The sequence below is a fragment of the Cebus imitator genome, unplaced genomic scaffold (assembly GCF_001604975.1).
Source record: "Cebus imitator isolate Cc_AM_T3 unplaced genomic scaffold, Cebus_imitator-1.0 Scaffold285, whole genome shotgun sequence".
Classification (NCBI taxonomy): domain Eukaryota; kingdom Metazoa; phylum Chordata; class Mammalia; order Primates; family Cebidae; genus Cebus; species Cebus imitator.
Window position 1 is genome coordinate 1,157,287 of NW_016107600.1, and position 19,750 is coordinate 1,177,036.

The 19,750-nt window shown below is 44.5% G+C and overlaps 1 protein-coding gene across 7 annotated transcripts in view; it reads right to left on the reverse strand.

The window, feature by feature from the left end:
• Positions 1-19,750, reverse strand: part of ATF7 (activating transcription factor 7) — a 102,698-nt gene that overhangs the window by 19,157 nt on the left and 63,791 nt on the right. For 4 of the 7 annotated variants that reach the window (XM_037728987.1, XM_037728988.1, XM_037728989.1 and 1 more), the window contains exons 3-4: positions 12,806-12,902; positions 4,245-4,396 (exon numbers count right to left, since the gene is read on the reverse strand). In XM_037728987.1, the coding sequence (XP_037584915.1) occupies positions 4,245-4,396; positions 12,806-12,902 (249 nt within the window). The remainder of the gene's footprint in view (positions 1-4,244; positions 4,397-12,805; positions 12,903-19,750) is intronic. The other 3 variants (XM_017501850.2, XM_017501851.2, XM_037728991.1) reach the window with 2 other exon arrangements.

A 19,750-nucleotide genomic window follows, 5' to 3' on the forward strand; every position in this document is an offset into this window, starting at 1 on the left:
TTCACCATGTTGACCAGGATGGTCTCGATCTCTTGACCTCGTGATCCACCCGCCTCGGCCTCCCAAAGTGCTGGGATTACAGGCTTGAGCCACCGTGCCCGGCCTTTTTTTGTAGTTTTAGTAGAGACGGAGTTTCACCGTGTTGACCAGGATGGTCTCGATCTCTTGACCTCGTGATCCACCCGCCTCGGCCTCCCTAAGTGCTAGGATTACAGGCGTGAGCCACCGCGCCCGGCCTTAATTCTGAGATCTCTTAAGTCAGAGATTAGTGGGAAGGAGAAGCTTCTATGTAAATATAACCATAGATTTGAAATCCTCTAGGGCATCTCCTAGAAGAGCTGTGGGTTCAGGAAAGTTCCATGCTCATTAAACACTCCTGGAGACAATCTGTGCTTCTCACCAAGGAGAAGTAAAGATCACTCCTGTACAGGCAGAAGGAAACACCAAGGAATGCCCAGTGAGGAAACGGCTGACTAATTATGAACTAGTCTCCCAGAAGTGTCCACTGAGCTAAAATGGCAATGAAAAAGACTTGAAGCCTTTTATGGGGGGCTAATTTTCTTGAATTTGCCAATAATTAATTGGGTATAAAATCCCACATAGGCCAAGTATGGTGGCTCATGCCTGTAATTTCAACACTTTGGGAGGCCAAGGTGGGAGGATCACCCGAAGCCAGAAATTCTAGACCAGCCTGGGAAACACAGCAAAACCTTTCTTGGCCAGGCGTAGTGGCTCATGCCTGTAATCTCAGCACTTTGGGAGGTTGAGGTGGGAGGATTGCTTGAGCCGGCGAGTTTGAGACCAGCCTGGGCAACACAGTAAGACCCTGTCTCTATGAAAATAAATTAGCCAGGCATGGTGGTATGTGCCTGTAGTCCCAGTTACTTGGGAGGCTGAGGTGGAAGAACTGCTTAAGCTCAGGAGGTGGAGACTGCAGTGAGCCATGATTCCACCACTGCACTCTAGCCTGGCAGATAGAGCAAGACCATGTCAATGAATGAATGAATAAAAATGAATGATGAGAAGACTGTGGCTAGTTCTGCCATTTGAAAGTGGAACTATAAGACCAGGTGTGGTGGCTCACGCTTGTAATCCCCGCACTTTGGGAAGCTGAGGCTGGTGGATCGCTTGAGCCCTGGAGTTCAAGACCAGTGTGGGCAACATGGCAAAACCCTGTCTCTCTTAAAAAAACCCACAAAATTTAGCTAGGTGTGGTGGCTCATGCCTGTAATCCCAGCACTTTAGGAGGTTGAGGCAGGCAGACCATGAGGTCAGGAGTTCGAGACCAGCCTGGCCAGCATGATGAAACCCTGTCTCTACTAAAAATACAAAAATTAGCTGGGCATGGCGGCATGCACATGTAGTCCCAGCTACTTGGGAGGCTGAGGCAGGAGAATTGCTTGAATTCAAGAGGCGGAGGTTGCAGTGAGCCGAGATCGTGCCACTGCACTTCACCCTTGGGCAACAGAGTGAGACTGCCTCAAAAAAAAAAAAAAAAGTAGAACTACAAATATATGCCACTGAATTTCCCTGCTTTATTAATTTATTTAAAGACAAGGTCTGGGCCAGGCACGGTAGCTCATGCCTGTGATCCTAGCACTTTGGGAGGCTGAGGTGGACAGATTGCTTGAGCTCAGGACTTTGAAACCACCCTGGACAACATGGCAAAACCCCATCTCTACTAAACACACAAAAAAATTAGCTGGGTGTGGTGGCATGCACCTGTAATCCTGGGTACTTGGGAGGCTGAGACAGAATTGCTTAAACCTGGGAGGTGGAGGTTGCAGTGAGCTAAGATTGTGCCACTGCACACCAGCCGGGGTGACAGAGCAAAACTCTGTCTCAAAAAAATAATAAAATAAAATAAAGACAGGGTATTGTTCCATTGCCAAGGCTGTAGTGCAGTGGTTTGATCATAGCTAACTGCAGCCTTGACCTCCTAGGCTCAAGTGATCTCCTGCCTTGGCCTCCTGAGTAGCTGGGACCACAAAAGTGTGCTACCACACTCAGCTGATTTTTAAATTTTTTTGTAGAGATAGGTCTCACCATGCTGCCCAGGCTGGTCTCAAACTCCTGAGTTCCAGCAATCCTCCTGTCGTGGCCTCCCTAAACACTGGGATTACAGGTGTGAACCACCATGCCCCATGCAGGCCTCATTCTGTTAGTTTGAGGGAAACAGCATAAAAAGGAACTCATAAAAATCTATGGAACTTGGAAGTAACTCCAGTGATAAAGATACTATCTTGCTTTCTTACCACTTAAACTGGATGGAAAATTCATGTATAACTACCTTGATTTACCGGCTACTCCCTCTTAGAAGGAAAGAGCTTCCATGGAAATTTTTTCTTAAATATAGGGAAAAACAGAAGCAGTTCCAGCTATTCTATATTCTGATAGGATCCCATGCCTCACTATACCATACAATTTAAAGGTTAATGTGTTAATATATATGTTTTGGGATAGAGATATTGGAATCTTTTATGATTCCAGAAAATCAGGAACACAGACTTGATGTTAAAAATAGTGACCAATAGCCTAGAATTCTAATTCTAAAGTAAAATTTTATATTTGCATTTTTCTTTTCCCCCCAAGTCCCTTATCCATGCGAACTATCTTCCTTTGACTCTGCTTCTTCAGGTATTTCCTCTGGTCTTCTAAACTAAGGGATCCTCTAGGGATCCAGATTATATAAAGGCTCAGGATTAGAGAATCACAGCATCTCAGAATTAGAAGGGATTCCTCTACAATATCTGTACTAAGTGGCCTACATATAATTGAACGTATTTTGTATTCAATTATATGTAGGCCACTTAGTAGAGATATTATAGATCACCCAGTGATCCTACTTCTACCTTTGGGCCACATAGAATAAACGTAATCCCTCTTTTACTTAAATACTCTTGAAGACTGAGATTTGTTTACACTAAATCTCTTTTCTAACCAAAATTTCCTCAATTTTCTTTTTTTTGAGACAAAGTCTCACTCTGTCGCCCAGGCTGGAGTGCAGTGGGGCGATCTCGGCTCACTGCAACCTCTGCCTTCCAGGTTCAAGCAATTCTCCTGCCTCAGCCTCCTGAGTAGCTGGGATTACAGGCATGCACCACCATGCCCAGCTGATTTTTTGTATTTTTAGTAGAGACGGGGTTTCACCGTGTTGACCAGCATGGTCTTGATCTCTTGACCTCGTGATCCACCCGCCTCGGCCTCCCAAAGTGCTGGGATTACAGGCGTGAGCCACCGCGCCCGGCCTTAATTTTTGTATTTTTAATAGAGACCGGGTTTCACCATGTTGGTCAGGCTGGTCTTGAACTCCTGACCTCGTGATCCACCGCACCCAGGCTGGCCACCCACCCCTAATTTTTTTTTCTTCTCTCCGGCTCCCTCTCTCCGACTTTTTTTTTTTTAAAGAGATAGGGTCTCACTCTGTCGCCCAGGCTGGAGCACAGTGGTACAATCATAGGTCACTGCAGCCTTGAACTCCTGGGTTCAAGCAATCTTTCCACTTCAGCCTCCCAAGTAGCTAGGACTACAGGCATGCACCACCATGCATGGCTAATTTTTAAAACTTTCTTTGTACAGATGGGGGTCCTGCTATGTTGCCCAGGCTGGTCTTGAACTGTAATCCTCCCACCTTGGTCTCCCAAAGTGCTGGGATTACAGGCATGAGCCAATGTGCTTGGCCACTTGATTTCCTTAAAAGTTCCTGAAGTGACATAGTTTCTAGTTCTTTCACCATCCTGTTTGATTTCCTTTGAAAGACAGTAAGAACATCCTTTTTATCTTTAATGCTTTGAATAATAACAGAAAGCTACTTAAAGGCAAAAACCACATATATTAAAACAAAGAATGGAAATTTGATAAATGTTTATTGACTTGCTGATTCAAAAAAATAGTGCAGCTGAGAAGTCTGATCAGCTCAGAAAAGAGTGGGATTTGGCAACAAATATGTTATCTAACAAAATCTGAGTAATTTATAACCTTTTAACATCTTCAACATATTTATAATATAAATAATTTTTAAAAAACAGATTATTAATCTAATACTCCCCTGGAAGAACAAGAGGACTAATTTTCGGTGAAGACAGACTTGTGCTGATCATCATCTGGAACTCCTAAAGACCTGAATGGCTGACTGGGATTAGTGACTGCTATCTGGCTTGACTGTACTAAGCCCATGATTTTGTGTTTTAACCAATTAAGCAAATTATCCCAAAGCACAGCAAAAATAGCCTAGGTCTGAATACCACCAGTTTTTTGCCAACAGTCCTGCTTCTTGCCTTTTTCTCATCCTCATCTGCAGCTTTCTTGAATTCATGTTCAAAGGAGCTAGCTAGTTCATTGAAGAGTCCCACTTCCTCACAGTTCTTCAGGAATCTAGTTGGAGTAGGAGTTTGATCTGTAAACATGAAAGAAAAGGAAACTTTTAGTTTTGATCTGAAATTAAAACTTGATATTATGTAGTATATAGAGAATGCATTTGTACTTTTGGATTTGCAGATAGAGTCTCTGTGTTAGGGCAGATTTGCTTTAATAGAGCTCTAGTAGGCAAAGGCTGGTGCCAGGCCACCAGAGGGTGTCTGTGTTGTGTTGCCTCAAAGCCAGCAAGGGGAAGACAGAACAGTATTTTGTTGTGTGACTATCCATGTACCTACTTTTCTCTCAGTGCTAGTTTTACCTCCTTTACCTCCAACCAAACCAAACCAAACCACCCATGCAGGTGGCACAGTTTTGTGAAACCCCTATATCTGAAAACCAAGTACAGTTAAGCAATGTTTTCTTTTGTAAACTCACTCCCTGCTAAGTCTGAAGTGAGGAGAAAAAGCAGATGCATGTTAAAATCTGATGAGAAGAAACTGAGGATCAGATGGTTGAGTTTGCTGACTAAAGCTACCAAGTAAGAAATAGTGCCTGTCTTTCAGTGGTCGCTGAGGTAATGGTCTGTTAACCTTCTGAAGGATTCCAGGCAAATCTAGGGGCTGAGGAGTAAGACAGCAAGATCATGAGCTAGAAATGGAAACTGCAAACAGTGGAGCTCATTTCACAGAGACCTAGGCCCAGAGCGAGTTCTGGAAACCAGAATATTTCGATTTTGCCAGCCAAAACATCCCCACAGGGGCTGCATGAATCTCTCCTCAACATAGTGCCTCTGCCCTTGGGAAGAGAAAGGCTCTTGGTAACTCATGGGAACTTTTTAAGCAACTTCAATTTGAGATTTGAGCTTCTCCCTCCCAATGCTGCTTTTTTAGAGCTAAATCTTGTTCACAGATCCTAACTCTATTACAATGGCCTTCCTTGGCATGCTACTTTAGGGATTCATCTCAAACCCCAAACCACTAGAATGAATGACAGAAATAGAGAACAATTTTTTTGGGGGGGATGGATTCTTGCTCTGTCACCCAGGCTGGAGTGCAGTGTCGTGATCTCAGCTCACTGCAACCTCCACCTCCTGGGTTCAAGCAATTCTCCTGCCTCAGGCTCCCAATAATACCTGGGATTACAGGTATGTGCCATCACGCCTGGCTAATTTTTGTATTTTTAGTAGAGACAGGGTTTCACCATATTGGTCAGGCTGGTCTTGAACACCTGACCTCGTGATCTGCCCATCTCAGCCTCCCAAAGTGCTGGGATTACAGGCATGAGCCACCGTGCCCAGCTGAGAACAATGTTTAAGTGATATTTTAAGGAGTGAGACTTGGAGTTAAAATCACGCCTTCTTGGCCAGGCACGGTGGCTCATGCCTATAATCCCAGCACTTTTGGAGGCTGAGATGGGAGTATCACTTGAGGTCAGGAGTTTGAGACCGGCCTGGCCAACATGGTAAAACTCTGTCTCTACAAAAAATAAAAAAATTAGGTGGGCATGGTGGCAGGCGCCTGTAGTCCCTGCTACGTGGGAGAGTGAGGCAGGAGAATCCCTTGAAGTCAGGAGGCGGAGGTTGCAGTGAGCAGAGATCGTTGCCACTGCACTCCAGCCTGGGTAACAAAGTCGGACTCTGTTTAAAAAAAAAAAAAAAAAATCACTCCTAGCATGATCAATTGAAAATAGTCCAGTGGGATTTTCCATGGAAACAGCACAATTTTTATAAAAACACTTTAAACAAAACCTCTTCTGAAACAGAGTGTTTGGAAAAGTTACCACTATTTCTCAAAATAGTTTTAAAAGGTTCTCTGGCAGCTTTGGTTGGCTAACGATAAAGCCACTTTCCCTCCATCCTTGGGTGAGTAGAAGTAACATCATCCTTATGCTTAGAGAGTACTTTAGTAAGGGCATACACAGAATCACAACTCAAGTGGAACAGGAGGGGGCAGCTAAGGGCATGGCTATGACAGAAGAGGGACTTTCAGGCCTCTGATATGAGGCTCAAACAAACCTCCCCTGCACCCTGCTCTTCAGGCCCATTTCACATTTTTTAAAGGCTCCCCTGTGTTAAACCTAATTCCTCACTTTGCAAGCGGGCTCTGACCTTCAAATGGCTCTGGTTTGTGAACAAACAGATTGAAAATCTATCAGAGAATCATGAATCTGCTCTAATGAAACCTAAAAAAAAAAAAAAAAAAAATCAGTAAATTTTTTTTTTTTTTTTTGAGACAGAATTTTACTCGTCACCCAGGCTGGAGTGCAATGGCGTGATCTCGGCTCACCGCAATCTCCGCCTCCTGGGTTCAAGCAATTCTCCTGCATTAGCCTTCTGAGTAGCTGGGATGACAGGCATGTGCCACCACGCCCAGCTAATTTTATAGTTTTAGTAGAGACGGGGTTTCACTGTGTTGCCCAAGCTGATCTTGAACTCCTGAGCTCAAGGGATCCTTCTGCCTCGGCCTTGCAAAGTGCTGGGATTACAGGCCTTAGTCACTGCCCCCAGCCTAAGAGCCATGTCTTAAATCTGGGCAATACTCCTATATTCCTATCCCTTTCCTCCACCAAACATGTACACAAGTGTATTCATGAAGCACCAAAACATATAGAAAATATTCAGTAAAAACTTACTAATTTTTTTTGACCAGGTGCCGTGGCTCACACCTGTAATCCCAGCACTTTGGGAGGCCGAGGTGGATCACCTGAGGTCAGGAGTTCAAGATCAACCTGACCAACGTGGTAAAACCCTGTCTTTACTAAAAATACAGAAATTAGTCAGGTATAGTCGCGCATGCCTGTAATCCCAGCTACTCTGGACGCTGAGGCAGAAGAATTGCTTGAATCCAGGAGGCGGAGGTTGCAGTGAGTTGAGATTGTGCCATTGTACTCCAGCATGGGCAACAAGAGCAAAACTCCATTTCAAAAAAAAAAAAAAAAAGCCAGGCACGATGGCTCACGCCTGTAATCCCAGCACTTTGGGAGGCTGAGGTGGGAGGATCACTTGAGGCCAGGAGTTTGAGACCAGCCTGGCCAACATGGTGAAATCCCGTCTCTATAAAAAAAAATAAAGAGAGAGAGAAAAATAAAGAGAGAGAGAGAAAAGAAAACATGGCTCTTGGCTGTAGAGAATTAAGATATTTTTTCTTTTTCTTTTTTTTTTTTTTTCAGATGATGTCTCGCTTTGTCACCCAGGCTGGAGTGCAGTGGTGTGATCTTGGCTCACTGCAACCTCCACCTCACAGGTTCAAGTGATTTTCCTGCCTCAGCTTTCCAAACAGCTGGGATTACAGGTGCATGCCACCAAGCCCGGCTAATTTTTTTTGTATTTTTAGTAAAGACAGGGTTTCACCATGTTGGCCAGGCTGGTCTCGAAATCCTGACCTTGTGATCCACCGGCCTTGTGATCCACTGGCCTCGGCTTCCCAAGGTGCTGGGATTACAGGTGTGAGCCACTATGCCTAGCCTCTTTTTCTTCCTTTCTGTTTTTTTTGAGACAGGGTCTCACTTTGTCGCTCAGGCTGGAGTGCAGTGGCTCGATCTTGGCTCACTGCAGTCCCCGTCTCCTAGGCTCAAGTGATCCTCCCACCTCAGCCTCCCAAGTAGCTGGGACTACAGGTGTGCACCATCACCCTAACTAATTTCCGTAGTTTTTGAGACAGGATTTCACTATGTTGCTCAGGCTGTTTTTTTGTTTTTGTTTTTGACACGGAGTCTTACTCTGTCACCCAGTCTGGATGCAGTGGTGCAATTTTGGCTCACTGCAACCTCCGACTCCCGGGTTCAAGCGATTCTCCTGCTTCAGCCTCCCTAATAGCTAGGATTACAGGTGCACACCACCCTGCCTGGCTAACTTTTGTATTTTTAGTAGACATGGGGTTTCACCATGTTGGTCAGGCTCGTCTTGAACTCCTGAACTCAAGTGATCTGCGTACCTCAGCCTCCCAAAGTGTTGGGATTACAGGTGTGAGCCACCACACTTGGCTGTTTTCTTGTTTTCTTTTAAAAGACAGTCTTGCTCTGTCATCCAGGCTAGAGTGCAGTGGCATGATCATAGCTCACTGAAACCTTGAACTCCCAGGCTTAAGCAATCTTTGTCTCAGCCTCCCAAGCTGTTAGGACTACAGGTGTGTACCACCATGCTCGGCTAATTGTATGTATGAAGGATGTATTTATTTTTAGATACAAGGTCTCACTCTGTCACCCACACTGGAGTGCAGTGTTGTGATCATAGCTATATATATATGTATATATGTATTTATATTTAAATACAGGGTCTTACTCTGTAGTCACCCAGGCTGGAGGCAGTGGCATCATCATAGCTCACTGCAGCCTTGAACTCCTCAACACAAGTGATCTCCTACCTCAGCCTCCTGAGTGGCTGGTGTACAGGCAAGTGGCACCATGTCTAGCTAATTTTTTTTTGTAGCGAGGGGGGTGCCTCATCATTTTGCCCAGGCTGGTCTTGGATTCCTGGCCTCAAGCAATCCTCCTGCCTCTGTTTCCTCAAATGCTGGGATTGGAGGCATGAGTCATTGTGCCCGGCCTGAGGCTAATTTTTAAAAAAAATTTGTTAAGATGGGTCTCATGTTGCCCAGGTGTGGCCTTGAACTCCTGGCCTCAAGCAGTCCTCCTGCCTGTGCCTCTCAAAGCACTGGGATTACAAGTGTGCCACTATGTCACTAGGCCCCAGAGATGTTTTCTTTTCTCTTCTTTATTCTTTTTTAGAGACAAGGTCTTGCTTTGTCACCCAGGCTGGAATGCAGTGGGGTGACTGTAGCTCACTGTAACCGTAAACTCCTGGGCTCAAGTGATTCTCCTGCCTCAGACTCCCAAGTAGCTGGGACTAAATGCAAGTGCCACCACACCTGGTTAATTTTAAATTTTTTTGTAGAGATGGGGTCTTGCTATGTTGCCCAGGCTGGCCTCTAACTTCTGGGCTCAAGTGATCCTCCCACCTTGACCTCTCGAGTACTGGGATTACAGGTGTCAGTCAGAGTGCTCAGCTGATAATGCTTTCTAGTCGAGGAAATAAAACTAATATATGTAGAAAGCATCATAGTATACAAAAATAAGTACTTGGCTGGGCATGGTGGCTCACACCTCCCAGAACTTTGGAAGGCTGAAGGGGGAGGGTTGCCTGAGGCCAGGAGTTCAAGACCCAACTTGGGAAACAAAGCTAGAACCCATCTTTACAAAAAATAAAATACTTAGCTGGGTATGGCGGTGCACATCTGTAGTCCCAGCTACTGGGGAGGGTGAGGTGGGAGGATGGCTTGAGCCCAAGAGTTTGAGGCTGCAGTGAGCTGTGATCACACCACTGCACTCCAGCCTGGGCAACAGAGCAAGTCTCCGTCTCCAAAAAATGCCCCCGAAAACAAGAAACAAATTAAAACTTGGGTGAATGCCATGGCGGTAGGTTATGAAGAGCCTGAAAATCCAGGCATAAACAGCCTTTGTCTTTTTTTGTTTGTTTGTTTTGAGACAGAGTTTCTCTCTTGTTGCCCAGACTGGAGGGCAATGGCACAATCTCAGCTCACTGCAACCTCCGCCTCCTGAGCTCAAGCAATTCTCCTGCCTCAACCTCCCAAGTATCTGAGGTTACAGGTGTGCACCACCATGCCTGGCTAATTTTGTATTTTGCATACGTTTTTTGAGATGGAGTCTTGGTCTGTTGCCCAGTCTGCAGTGCAGTGGTACAATCTCAGCTCACTGCAACCTCCGCCTCTCAGGTTTAAGCGATTCTCCTACCTCAGCCTCCCAAGGAGGCCAGGCTTGTCTTGAACTCCTTACCTCGTGATCCGCCCACCTCAACCTCCCAAGTGCTGGGATTACAGGCATGAGCCACTGAGCCTGGCTAATTTTGTATTTTTAGTAGAGATGGGGTTTCCCCATGTTGGTCAGGCTGGTCTTGAACTCCTGACCTCTGGTGATCCACCTGCCTTGGCCTCCCTAAGTGTTGAGATTACAGGCGTGAGCCACTGTGTCTGGCCTTAAGTAGTCTTAAAGTAAGAGAAAAGGGCCCGGTGCGGTGGCTTAGGCTTGTAATCCCAGCACTTTAGGAGGCCAAAGAGGGTGGATCATTTGAGGTCAGGAGTTCAAGACCAGCCTGGCCAACATGGTGAAACCCCGTCTCTATTAAAAATACAAAAATTAGCTGGGTGGTAGTGGCGTGCACCTGTAATCCTAGCTACTCGGGAGGCTGAGGCAGGAGAATCACTTGAGCCTGAGAGGTGGATGCTGCATGAGCCAAGATCATGCCACTGCACTTCAGTCTGGGCGACAGAATGAGACCCTGTCTCAAAAAAAAAAAAAAATAAATAAATAAATAAAGAGATAACAGGAAGATAATGATAGATTTTGACTAGAAGAGAAGAATTTAAGGAAGACTGGCTTTTCAATAGTATGTATACAACATGGATTAGAATGAGAGGCTAATCAAGGAGGCCAGCTAGGAGACTTTGGAGGAATCTAAGCATAAAGAATGTGATGGTAGGGACAACAGCAAGGAATAAAACAGAAAGAATCTGAAGAATAAAACAAGATTTTAAGAATACTGATATTAATAAATAATAAAGGAGAAAGAGCTGGTTTAGAAGACATGGAGGTAAGTTCAGTCATCGACATAAAGATATGAATGACAGCCAAGTAAAAATGTTCACATAAGGGGTTGGAATACATGACATACCAGGTCTTAATTGGAGATGTAAGAATTACCAGTGTAGATATATGATAGCTGAAGTCACGTGCAACAAGATGAGCATTCCAGAACTGAGAGCAAAGAGTAACAGAAGAACACGTTTTCTCCTTGAGAGTATTCTGGAGCAACTTCCTTACCACCCCTGGAGACTTGGCGTAGACCCTTCCACCAATTTGGAATAATCTCTCCAACTTTAAAACCTTGCCCCAAACATACCTCTCAAATAAACTTCCTCTGATTAATTCTACTTAATATTAACTCGTTTAGTATTCATATAGTTTGTAGCATTCACTTATACTTGTCTGCAAATACTACGATTTTATGAATACATGTCCTGAATTAATTATGTCTTACTATATGTATACCCTATCCACTATTCCCTAAGATCTCCCCCAGCTTTTCCTTTTGTTTTTAGAGACAGAGTCTTGCTTTGTGGTCCAGACTGGAGTGCAGTAGCACGATAATAGCACACTGTAACCTCATACTCCTGGGCTCAAGCAATCTTCCTACCTCAGCCTCCCAAGTAGCTAAGACTATAGGCATGCAGCTAATTTTTAAACATTTTTGTAGAGGTCTCCCTATGTTGCTCAGGCTGGTCTTGAACTTGCAGCCTCAAGTGATCCTCCTGCCTCGGCCTCCCAGAATGTTGGGATTACAGGCATGAGCCACCACACCTGATCTTCCTCCAGGTTTTCTTAAGGATCACTAATGACAATGTTCCCTTTTATGTCCTTTTCCTAAGGATTACAAATCTACAAGCTCCTAGCAAATGTGCCTGGTGTATATAGTAAATATGAAATAAATATTTGCTGAATTAATGAGGAATAGGAGGTCTGTAAGGGCAAGTGGCAAGTCCCTTTCATCATGTATAGAGGTATGACAAGGAAGTTCTGTCTCTCCTTCTCCATGTCTATGAAAGCATTTTGGCTAGTAATACTTACAGAAACTCTGTCTTATCTGAGTTATACAGTAATAACCACCAACTAAATACCCTAGAAATTAAATATTGAGTTAAGCTTGCCTAAATTGAGCTAAATCAGAACCGGTCATGGATCAAAAGAAAAAGCTCACTTTGGTTTGTATGTCTGTCTAGCTGAAAATGGTGCAGCAGAACTGCTGCCTGGTTTGCGAGCAGTTGCTAAGAGGGCTCCCTTGAGAATGGCATATGTAAGCAAGACAGTATCTACAACAACTGCTGAGAGGTTCCAGGTCACCCAAATTGGCTTAGAAAAGTCCCACTGACTAAATGTCTTGTTTGAGCTTTGGAAATGTTCCCTCAATGGTGTCTGGGTTCACAAGGGAAGTTGGATTTATGAACTGACAATCTGCCTGCTGGAGGAAAACTGACACCCAGTGGAAGAGAAGCAGTCAGGCTGGGTTGGCTTTTTTGCATTCTTTTGTTCACCCCTTCACTGTGGGTAGGGAAAAATGTCAAAGGCATCTTTTGTCTGTAAATCTTTCAAAGTCTTAATAAATAGAAAGTAAGAAGGTAATAGACCGAAAAAAGCTAAGATGAAACCTCAACACACCTACCCTCAAAAACCACAGAACACAATCTTGTTATTAAAAACAGAGTAGAGGGTACAATAGAAACTTGGGAGCTTTTAGTGTTCCTTTTTCCTGATTAAATGCAGATCACATAAGGGCTCTTAATGGGAGAAGGGGAGTATAGCTCCCAGTACATCTGGTCTCTGGTATTAATCTTAACTGTCTGGTGATATCAAGGCACGTGGCTTTTGGGGCAGCAAATACCTGCAATGATGACTGAATCAGTTCGAGCTGGGCCAAATTTCAATGTCATCTCATGCTTGTGTTTATGAACTGCCAGGTGGTCCTCGTTTGTAAATCTCTGAAATGAAACAGAAATGGAGATGTGAAAAAACAAAAACAAAAACCCAATTCAGTGCCCTTTTAAAATGTCCTACCAAACATCCTGCAATGACGTTGGTCCCTGGAAAGAACTGGAGAGGGAGAAAAAACTAGAAGAGGAGAAGACATGGAGAAAAAAAGGTGCTAGAAGGCAGGGAGAAGAGGAGAGGGGGAAGACCACACCACCAACTGCTCTGTAATATCAGGTCCAAACAACAGAAGTGGACAGATTGTTGGTGAAGTGGGGTCCAAGTAGGAGGCTCCAAATGAAAAAAACATTAAGGCACACTTGTATTGAATAAGGGGAAAACAATTTTTAATAATAATAATAAAGGGAGAAGGGAAGAGCTGGGCACTCGTTGCCCATCACAAAAAAAGGAAATTGAGAATGAAGCTCTCCATGGTAGGGCTGAATTGGACTCTTTTATGAGGGGGCTAACAGGGAGATAAATTATGCAGGATTAGGAGAACCATTTAACTTCTTGGCCCCTACAGTGCTGCAGCAGGCGCCTGCATGGCTATTTGGCTCAGAGTTTTAATGAGCCAGGATGGAGCTGTAGAGGACCAAGGCCCAGTGGCCAGCAATAATGGCACATACCAGCCCCATCGGCCAAATGCTGTCTCCCCTCATCGGGCAGCCCGCCTGGGCTCCATCAGCCATAAAAAGGCCAGTACAATACTGATGACTATATAATGGTAGAATAAAAATGCCAGCAAAAAATATTTTTTTAAGGGTAGGGAGGAGCCTGTAGGCAGGATGAGGGAAGAGAAAGAGAGATGTATGGAGATTTTATTTGTTTGGGATTTGGGTGAAAGGACAATGAAGAAAAGTGGGCTAAGTCTATCCAGTTTATGTCTAAGTAAAATAGGGTTACTGGACAATAATTTATGCTCCCATCCCTTCTTAAAAGGGGTTAGAGTGAAGGGAACAGATGAACAGCAGTAATACAGAAGAATAATATTCTCAAAATCCCTTTGAGGCTCCTGGCTATATTCCTTCATTAAAACATGCCTGCAACACAGTAACAGCCTGGATGCTGCAGTTTTCCACAGCTCCTTCACAGTGAGGCTCTGAAACATGATTCTATTTTTCTTTTTGCTTCTAAAAATGGTGATTGGTTAGTCCCCTCTTTTTACTTTCTTCATCAGGTATATACTTCCCACCAAATCCTACAGCTTCTTTCCCACAGTTCTTGACTGCAAACCAAATACACAGGAGTTGGCCCCACCTCACTCCTACCCATCAGGAAAGCAACACGGAACTGTTTCTACTACTTTATTTTACCTGAAAGTAGCTATTCCCTGAATTTACAACTAAAGCCAGCTTAAGATCCAAAATCCTAGGCTGGGTGCAATGGCTCATGCCTGTAATTGCAGCACTTTGGGAGGCTGAGGTGGACAGATTGCTTGAGCCCAGGAGTTCAAGACCGACTGGGGATTGTTGCAAAACCCCATTTCTATACAAAAAAATTTTTATTTATATTTATTTATTTATTTATTTACTTTTCAGACAGAGTCTTGCTCTGTTGCCCAAGCTGGAGTGCAGTGGCGTGATCTCAGCTCACTGCAACCTCTGCCACCCAGGTTCACACAATTCTCCTGTCTCAGCCTCCCGAGTAGCTGGGACTACAGGCACATGCCACCAGGTCTGGCTAATTTTTGTATTTTTAGAATAGAGACGGGGTTTCACCACATTGGTCAGGCTGGTCTTGAACTCCTGACCTCAGGTGATTCAGCTGCCTCGGCCTCCCAAAGTTCTGGGATTACAGGCATGAGCCACTGCACCCAGCCCAAAACATTTTTAAACTAGCTGGGTGTGGTGATGCTCACCTAGTTCCAGCTACTCAAGAGGCTAAGGTGGGGGGACCACTTGAGCCTAGGAGGTCAAGGCTGCAGTGAGCTGTGATTACACTGCTGTAGTCCAGTGAGACCCTTTCTCAAAAAAGAGGGTTGGGCGTGGTGGCTCATGCCTGTAATCCCAGCACTTTGGGAGGCCCAGGCAGGAGGATCACTTGAGGTAAGGAGTTTGAGACCAGCGTGGCTGACAACATAGTGAAACCCCATCTCTACTAAACACACAAAAATTAGCTGGGTATGGTGGTGGGCGCCTGTAATCCCAGCTGCTTGGGAGACTGAGGCAAGGGAATTGCTTGAACCCCGCAGGTGGAGTTTGCAGTGAGCGGAGATCCCACTACTGAGCTCTAGCATGGGCGACAGAGCAAGGCCTTATCTCATAAAAAAATATAGTCTCAGTGGTTTCTGATTGATATAGGACAAAACTGAATAAAATGTGGGAAAATGTAGCCAAAACATTAGTTTTCTTTATTACTGGTAAACTCCAGGCACCAACTTTTTCAGTTACAGATGTTTCCATAAGAAAATTGGCTGGGCATGATGGCTCATGTTTGTTGTAATCCCAGCACTTTGGGAGGCTGAGGCAGGTGGATCACCTGAGGTCAGGAGTTCAGGACCAGCCTGGACAACATGGTGAAACACCTTCTCTACTAAAAATACAGAATTAGCAGGGCATGGTGGCGCATGCCTATACTCCTAGCTACTCAGGGGGCTGAGGCAGGAGAATCACTTGAACCCGGGAGGTGGAGGTTGCAATGAACTGAGATCGCGCCATTGCACTCTAGCCTGTGCAACAAGAGTGAAACTCTGTCTCAACAAAAATAAATAAATAAAAAGGAAAAGGAAAAAGAGTGAGGGTTGTGGGGAAGGAGGGAACAGTATATTAACCAGGGATACGATAAGTGTGGGCTACACAAGTCACTGTAGAGGGTCTGGGATTGCCAGGTATTTGGTAACAGGAAATAAGCAGAACTTAGTTTATAATGAAGAAAAAAACTATAATTTTTTTTTTTTTTTTTTTGAGACAGAGTTTCGCTTTTGTCGCCCAGGCTGGAGTGCAATGGCGCAATCTCAGCTCACTGCAACCTCCACCTCCACGGTTCAAGAGAGTCTCCTGCCTCAGCCTCTTTCATAGCTGGAATTACAGGCACCCACTACCACACTCGGCTAATTTTTGTATTTTTAGTAGAGATGGGGTTTCACGGTGTTGGCCAGGCTGGTCTCAAACTCCCAACCTCAGATGATCTGCTTGCCTGCCTCAGCCTCCCAAAATGCTGGAATTATAGCATGAGGCACTGCACCTAGCCAAAAAAATACATATATATGTTTTTTCATGACGGAGTCTTGCTCTGTTGCCCAGGCTGGAGTGCAGCAGCACAATCTCGGCTCACTGCAACCTCCTCCTCCTGAGTGCAAGCAGTTCTCCTGCCTCAGCCTCCCTGGTAGCTGGGACTAGGGGCACGCACCACCATGCATGGCTAATTTTTGTATTATTATTATTTTTTTAAGTAGAGATGGGGTTTCACCATACTGGCCAGGCGGGTTTTGAACTCCTGACCTTGTGATTCACCGTGCCCTGCCTAAAAAATATAATTTTAAGGGGATATGACGAGTAGTAGATTATGCAGGGCTGTAAGTTTTCAAAACATGCTTGTAATGTTGGCTGGGAGTGGTGTCTCATGCTTGTAATCCCAGCACTTTGGTAGGCCAAGGCAGGTGGATCACCTGAGGTCAGGAGATGGAGACCAGCCTAGCCAACATGGTGAAACTCTGTCTCTACTAAGAATACAAAAATTAGCCAGGCATGGTGGTGCATGCCTATAATGCCAGCTACTCAAGAGGCTGAGGCAGGAGAATTGCTTGAACTCGGAGGCAGAGGTTGCAGTGAGCTGAGATCGTGCCACTGCACTCCAGCCTGGGCGACAAGAGCAAAACTCTGTCTCAAAGAAAAAAAGAAAAGAAAAGTACTGATGGCCGGGCGTGGTGGCTCACACCTGTAATCCCAGCACTTTGGGAGGCCAAGGCAGGTGGATCACGAGCTCAGGAGATTGAGACCCACCTGGCCAACATGGTGAAACCCTGTCTCAAAAAAAAAAACAAAAAAAAAGGACTGATAATGTTCTAACAATCTTTGTCAAAAACACATTTATAGGTACTTAAAGGAAATTTCATAGAGGTAGCTTGAAAAATTGTTCTGGAATCTAAAGAGTAATTTTTGGCTAGGTGCAGTGGCTCATGCCTGTAATATCAGCACTCTGGGAGGCCAAGTGGTTGGATCGCTTGAGGCCACTCCAGAGTACAAGACCACCTGAACAACGTAGTGAGAACCCATTTCTATTTAAAAAAAAAAAAAGACTTTTAAGTAAGAAGGCCTCTTCAACTATCAGAAATCTAGTTTGCCCAAAAATGAGCTAGAAGAAAGATTTTAAATCTCTATCAGGTTTTGCTCTGGTTGTTCAATATGTTAACAAACAACTCCCCTCTTCTGCTGTAACTTTGCTACATAGTCCTGACTTATCTTATTAGTCCTCTAGTCTTGTTCTTTTTTGCTGTCTACCCCCAACCCCCAGCTTCCTCCATGCCACCCTTGAGCAATATTTTTTTTTGAGACAGAGTCTTGCTCTGTTGCCTAGGCTGGGGTACAGTAGTGTGATCTCGGCTCACTGCAACCTCTGACTCCTGGGTTCAAGCAATTCTCCTGCCTCAGCCTCCTGAGTAGCTGGGATTACAGGCATTTGTTATCACATTCAGCTAATTTTTGTATTTTTAGTAGAGACAGGGTTTCACTACCATGCCCAGGCTGGTCTCGAACTCCTGACCTCAAGTGATCTGTCCACCTCGGCCTCCCAAAGTGCTGGGATTATAGGTGTGAGCCACTGTGTCTGGACTACCTTTAAGCTACTTGTTTTTCCAAATCAAAAGCTGGGGCCCAAAGAGAACTGAAGGTGGCTGGAGGGATCTTTCCTACTCACCAGCATCTCAGAGGGTTTGATAAATGTGAACACAGGAAAAATATTTCATCTTTACTTTCAGTAAACTCCAACTAAAATTTAGCATTCCTAATTCATAATGGAAATCACATATATTCTCATATCACGTTGGAGTTATAAAATATCTCAAAATATTCTTTATACTCATCACTATGAAATTATGGTATTAATAGTTCCAGATCCACCACTAGAACTTATTTAATACATTAATAGAAAACCACATATATTATCAAATATATATATATATATATATTTATATATATATTGTGTGTGTGTATATATATATATATGTATTTTTTGAGATAGAGTCTTGCTCTGTCTCACCAGGCTGGAGTGCAGTGGCGCAGTATCAGCTTACTGCAACCTCTGCCTCCCAAGTTCAAGTGATTCTCCTGCCTCAGTCTCCCGAGCAGCTAGGACTACAGGTGCCTGCCACCACGCCCAGCTAATTGTTGTATTTTTAGTAGATAAGGGGTTTCACCATGTTGGCCAGGCTGGTCTTGAACTCTTGACCTCAAATGATCCGCCTGCCTCGGGCGCCCAAAATGCTGGGATTACAGGAGTGAGTCACTGTGCCCAGCCTTTTTTTCCATGTGTTTTTGAAAACCATATTATAATATCATTAATTTCCTTTGCAATCCTATGTATTTCATGGATTCTAAAAAATTACTCTAGGCTGGGCACAGTGGCGAATGCCTCACAGGAGTTTGAGACCAGCCAGGGCAACATGGTGAAACCTATTTCTAATACCATTCTTATATGCCTACGGGCAGAATAAAAGTTTACTGAAGCTTTCTGTCAAAGTGATTGCCAGGTTGGGTGCAGTGGCTAATGCCTGTAATTCCAACACTTTGGGAGGCTGAGACAGGCAGATCATGAGGTCAGGAGTTCATGACCAGCCCGGCCAACACAGTGAAACCCCGTCTCTACTAAAAATACAAAAATTAGCTGGGCGTGGTGGCAGGTGTCTGTAATCCCAGCTACTCGGGAGGCCAAGGCAGAAGAATCCTTGAACCCGGGAGGCAGAGGTTGCTGTGAGCAGATCATGCCATTGCACTCCAACCTGGGCGACAAGAGCAAGACTCTGTCTCAAAAACAAAAGCAAAAACAAAAAACCCAAAAAACAAAGTGATTACCCATCCAGCTATTGTTTTGTATAGTCTTTATATTTTCTCTCATTTATTAAGAGTTAACACTTCAGAAATGCCCTAGAATACTGAGTCCCAGCTGTCCTGTCCTTGACCACAACTGGGGTGAGTGAGGCTGAGCCAGGGGACTGTGGTAGCTTGGTGCACCCTCACTCATGGCAAGGGAAGGGTGGAATGGATACCCATAAGAAAAAAAGAAATTCTCTAGATTAGTAATTAACTTCATGCTTAGGATACCATCCTTCTGAAAGCAATTTCTCAATTAAAATAGCTAAAATTATTATCAGGAGTAATTTTTAATAAGATGGGCTAACACTATGTTACCCAGGCTGTTCTTGAACTCCTGGGCTCAAATGAGTCTCCTGCCTTAGCCTCCTGAGTAGTTGGAACTACAGGTGCACGACATTGTGCCTGACTAAAAATAGCTAAAATGTTATTAAATGATAAAAATTTTGAGTTGGGCTGGGCATGGTGGCTCATGCCTTAATCCCAGCACTTTGAGAGGCTGTGATGGGCAGATCACGAGATCAGGAGTTCGAGACCAGCCTGATCAACATGGTGAAACCCCATCTCTATTAAAAATACAAAAAATAGGCCGGGCATGGTGGCTCATGCCTATAATCCCAGCACTTTGGGAGGCCGAGGCGGGTGGATCACAAGGTCAAGAGATCGAGACCATCCTGGTCAACATGGTGGAACCCCGTCTCTACTAAAAATACCAAAAAATTAGCTGGGCATGGTGGCACACACCTGTAGTCCCAGCTACTCGGGAGGCTGAGGCAGGAGAATTGCTTGAACCCAGGAGGCTGAGGTTGTGGTGAGCTAAGATTGCACTA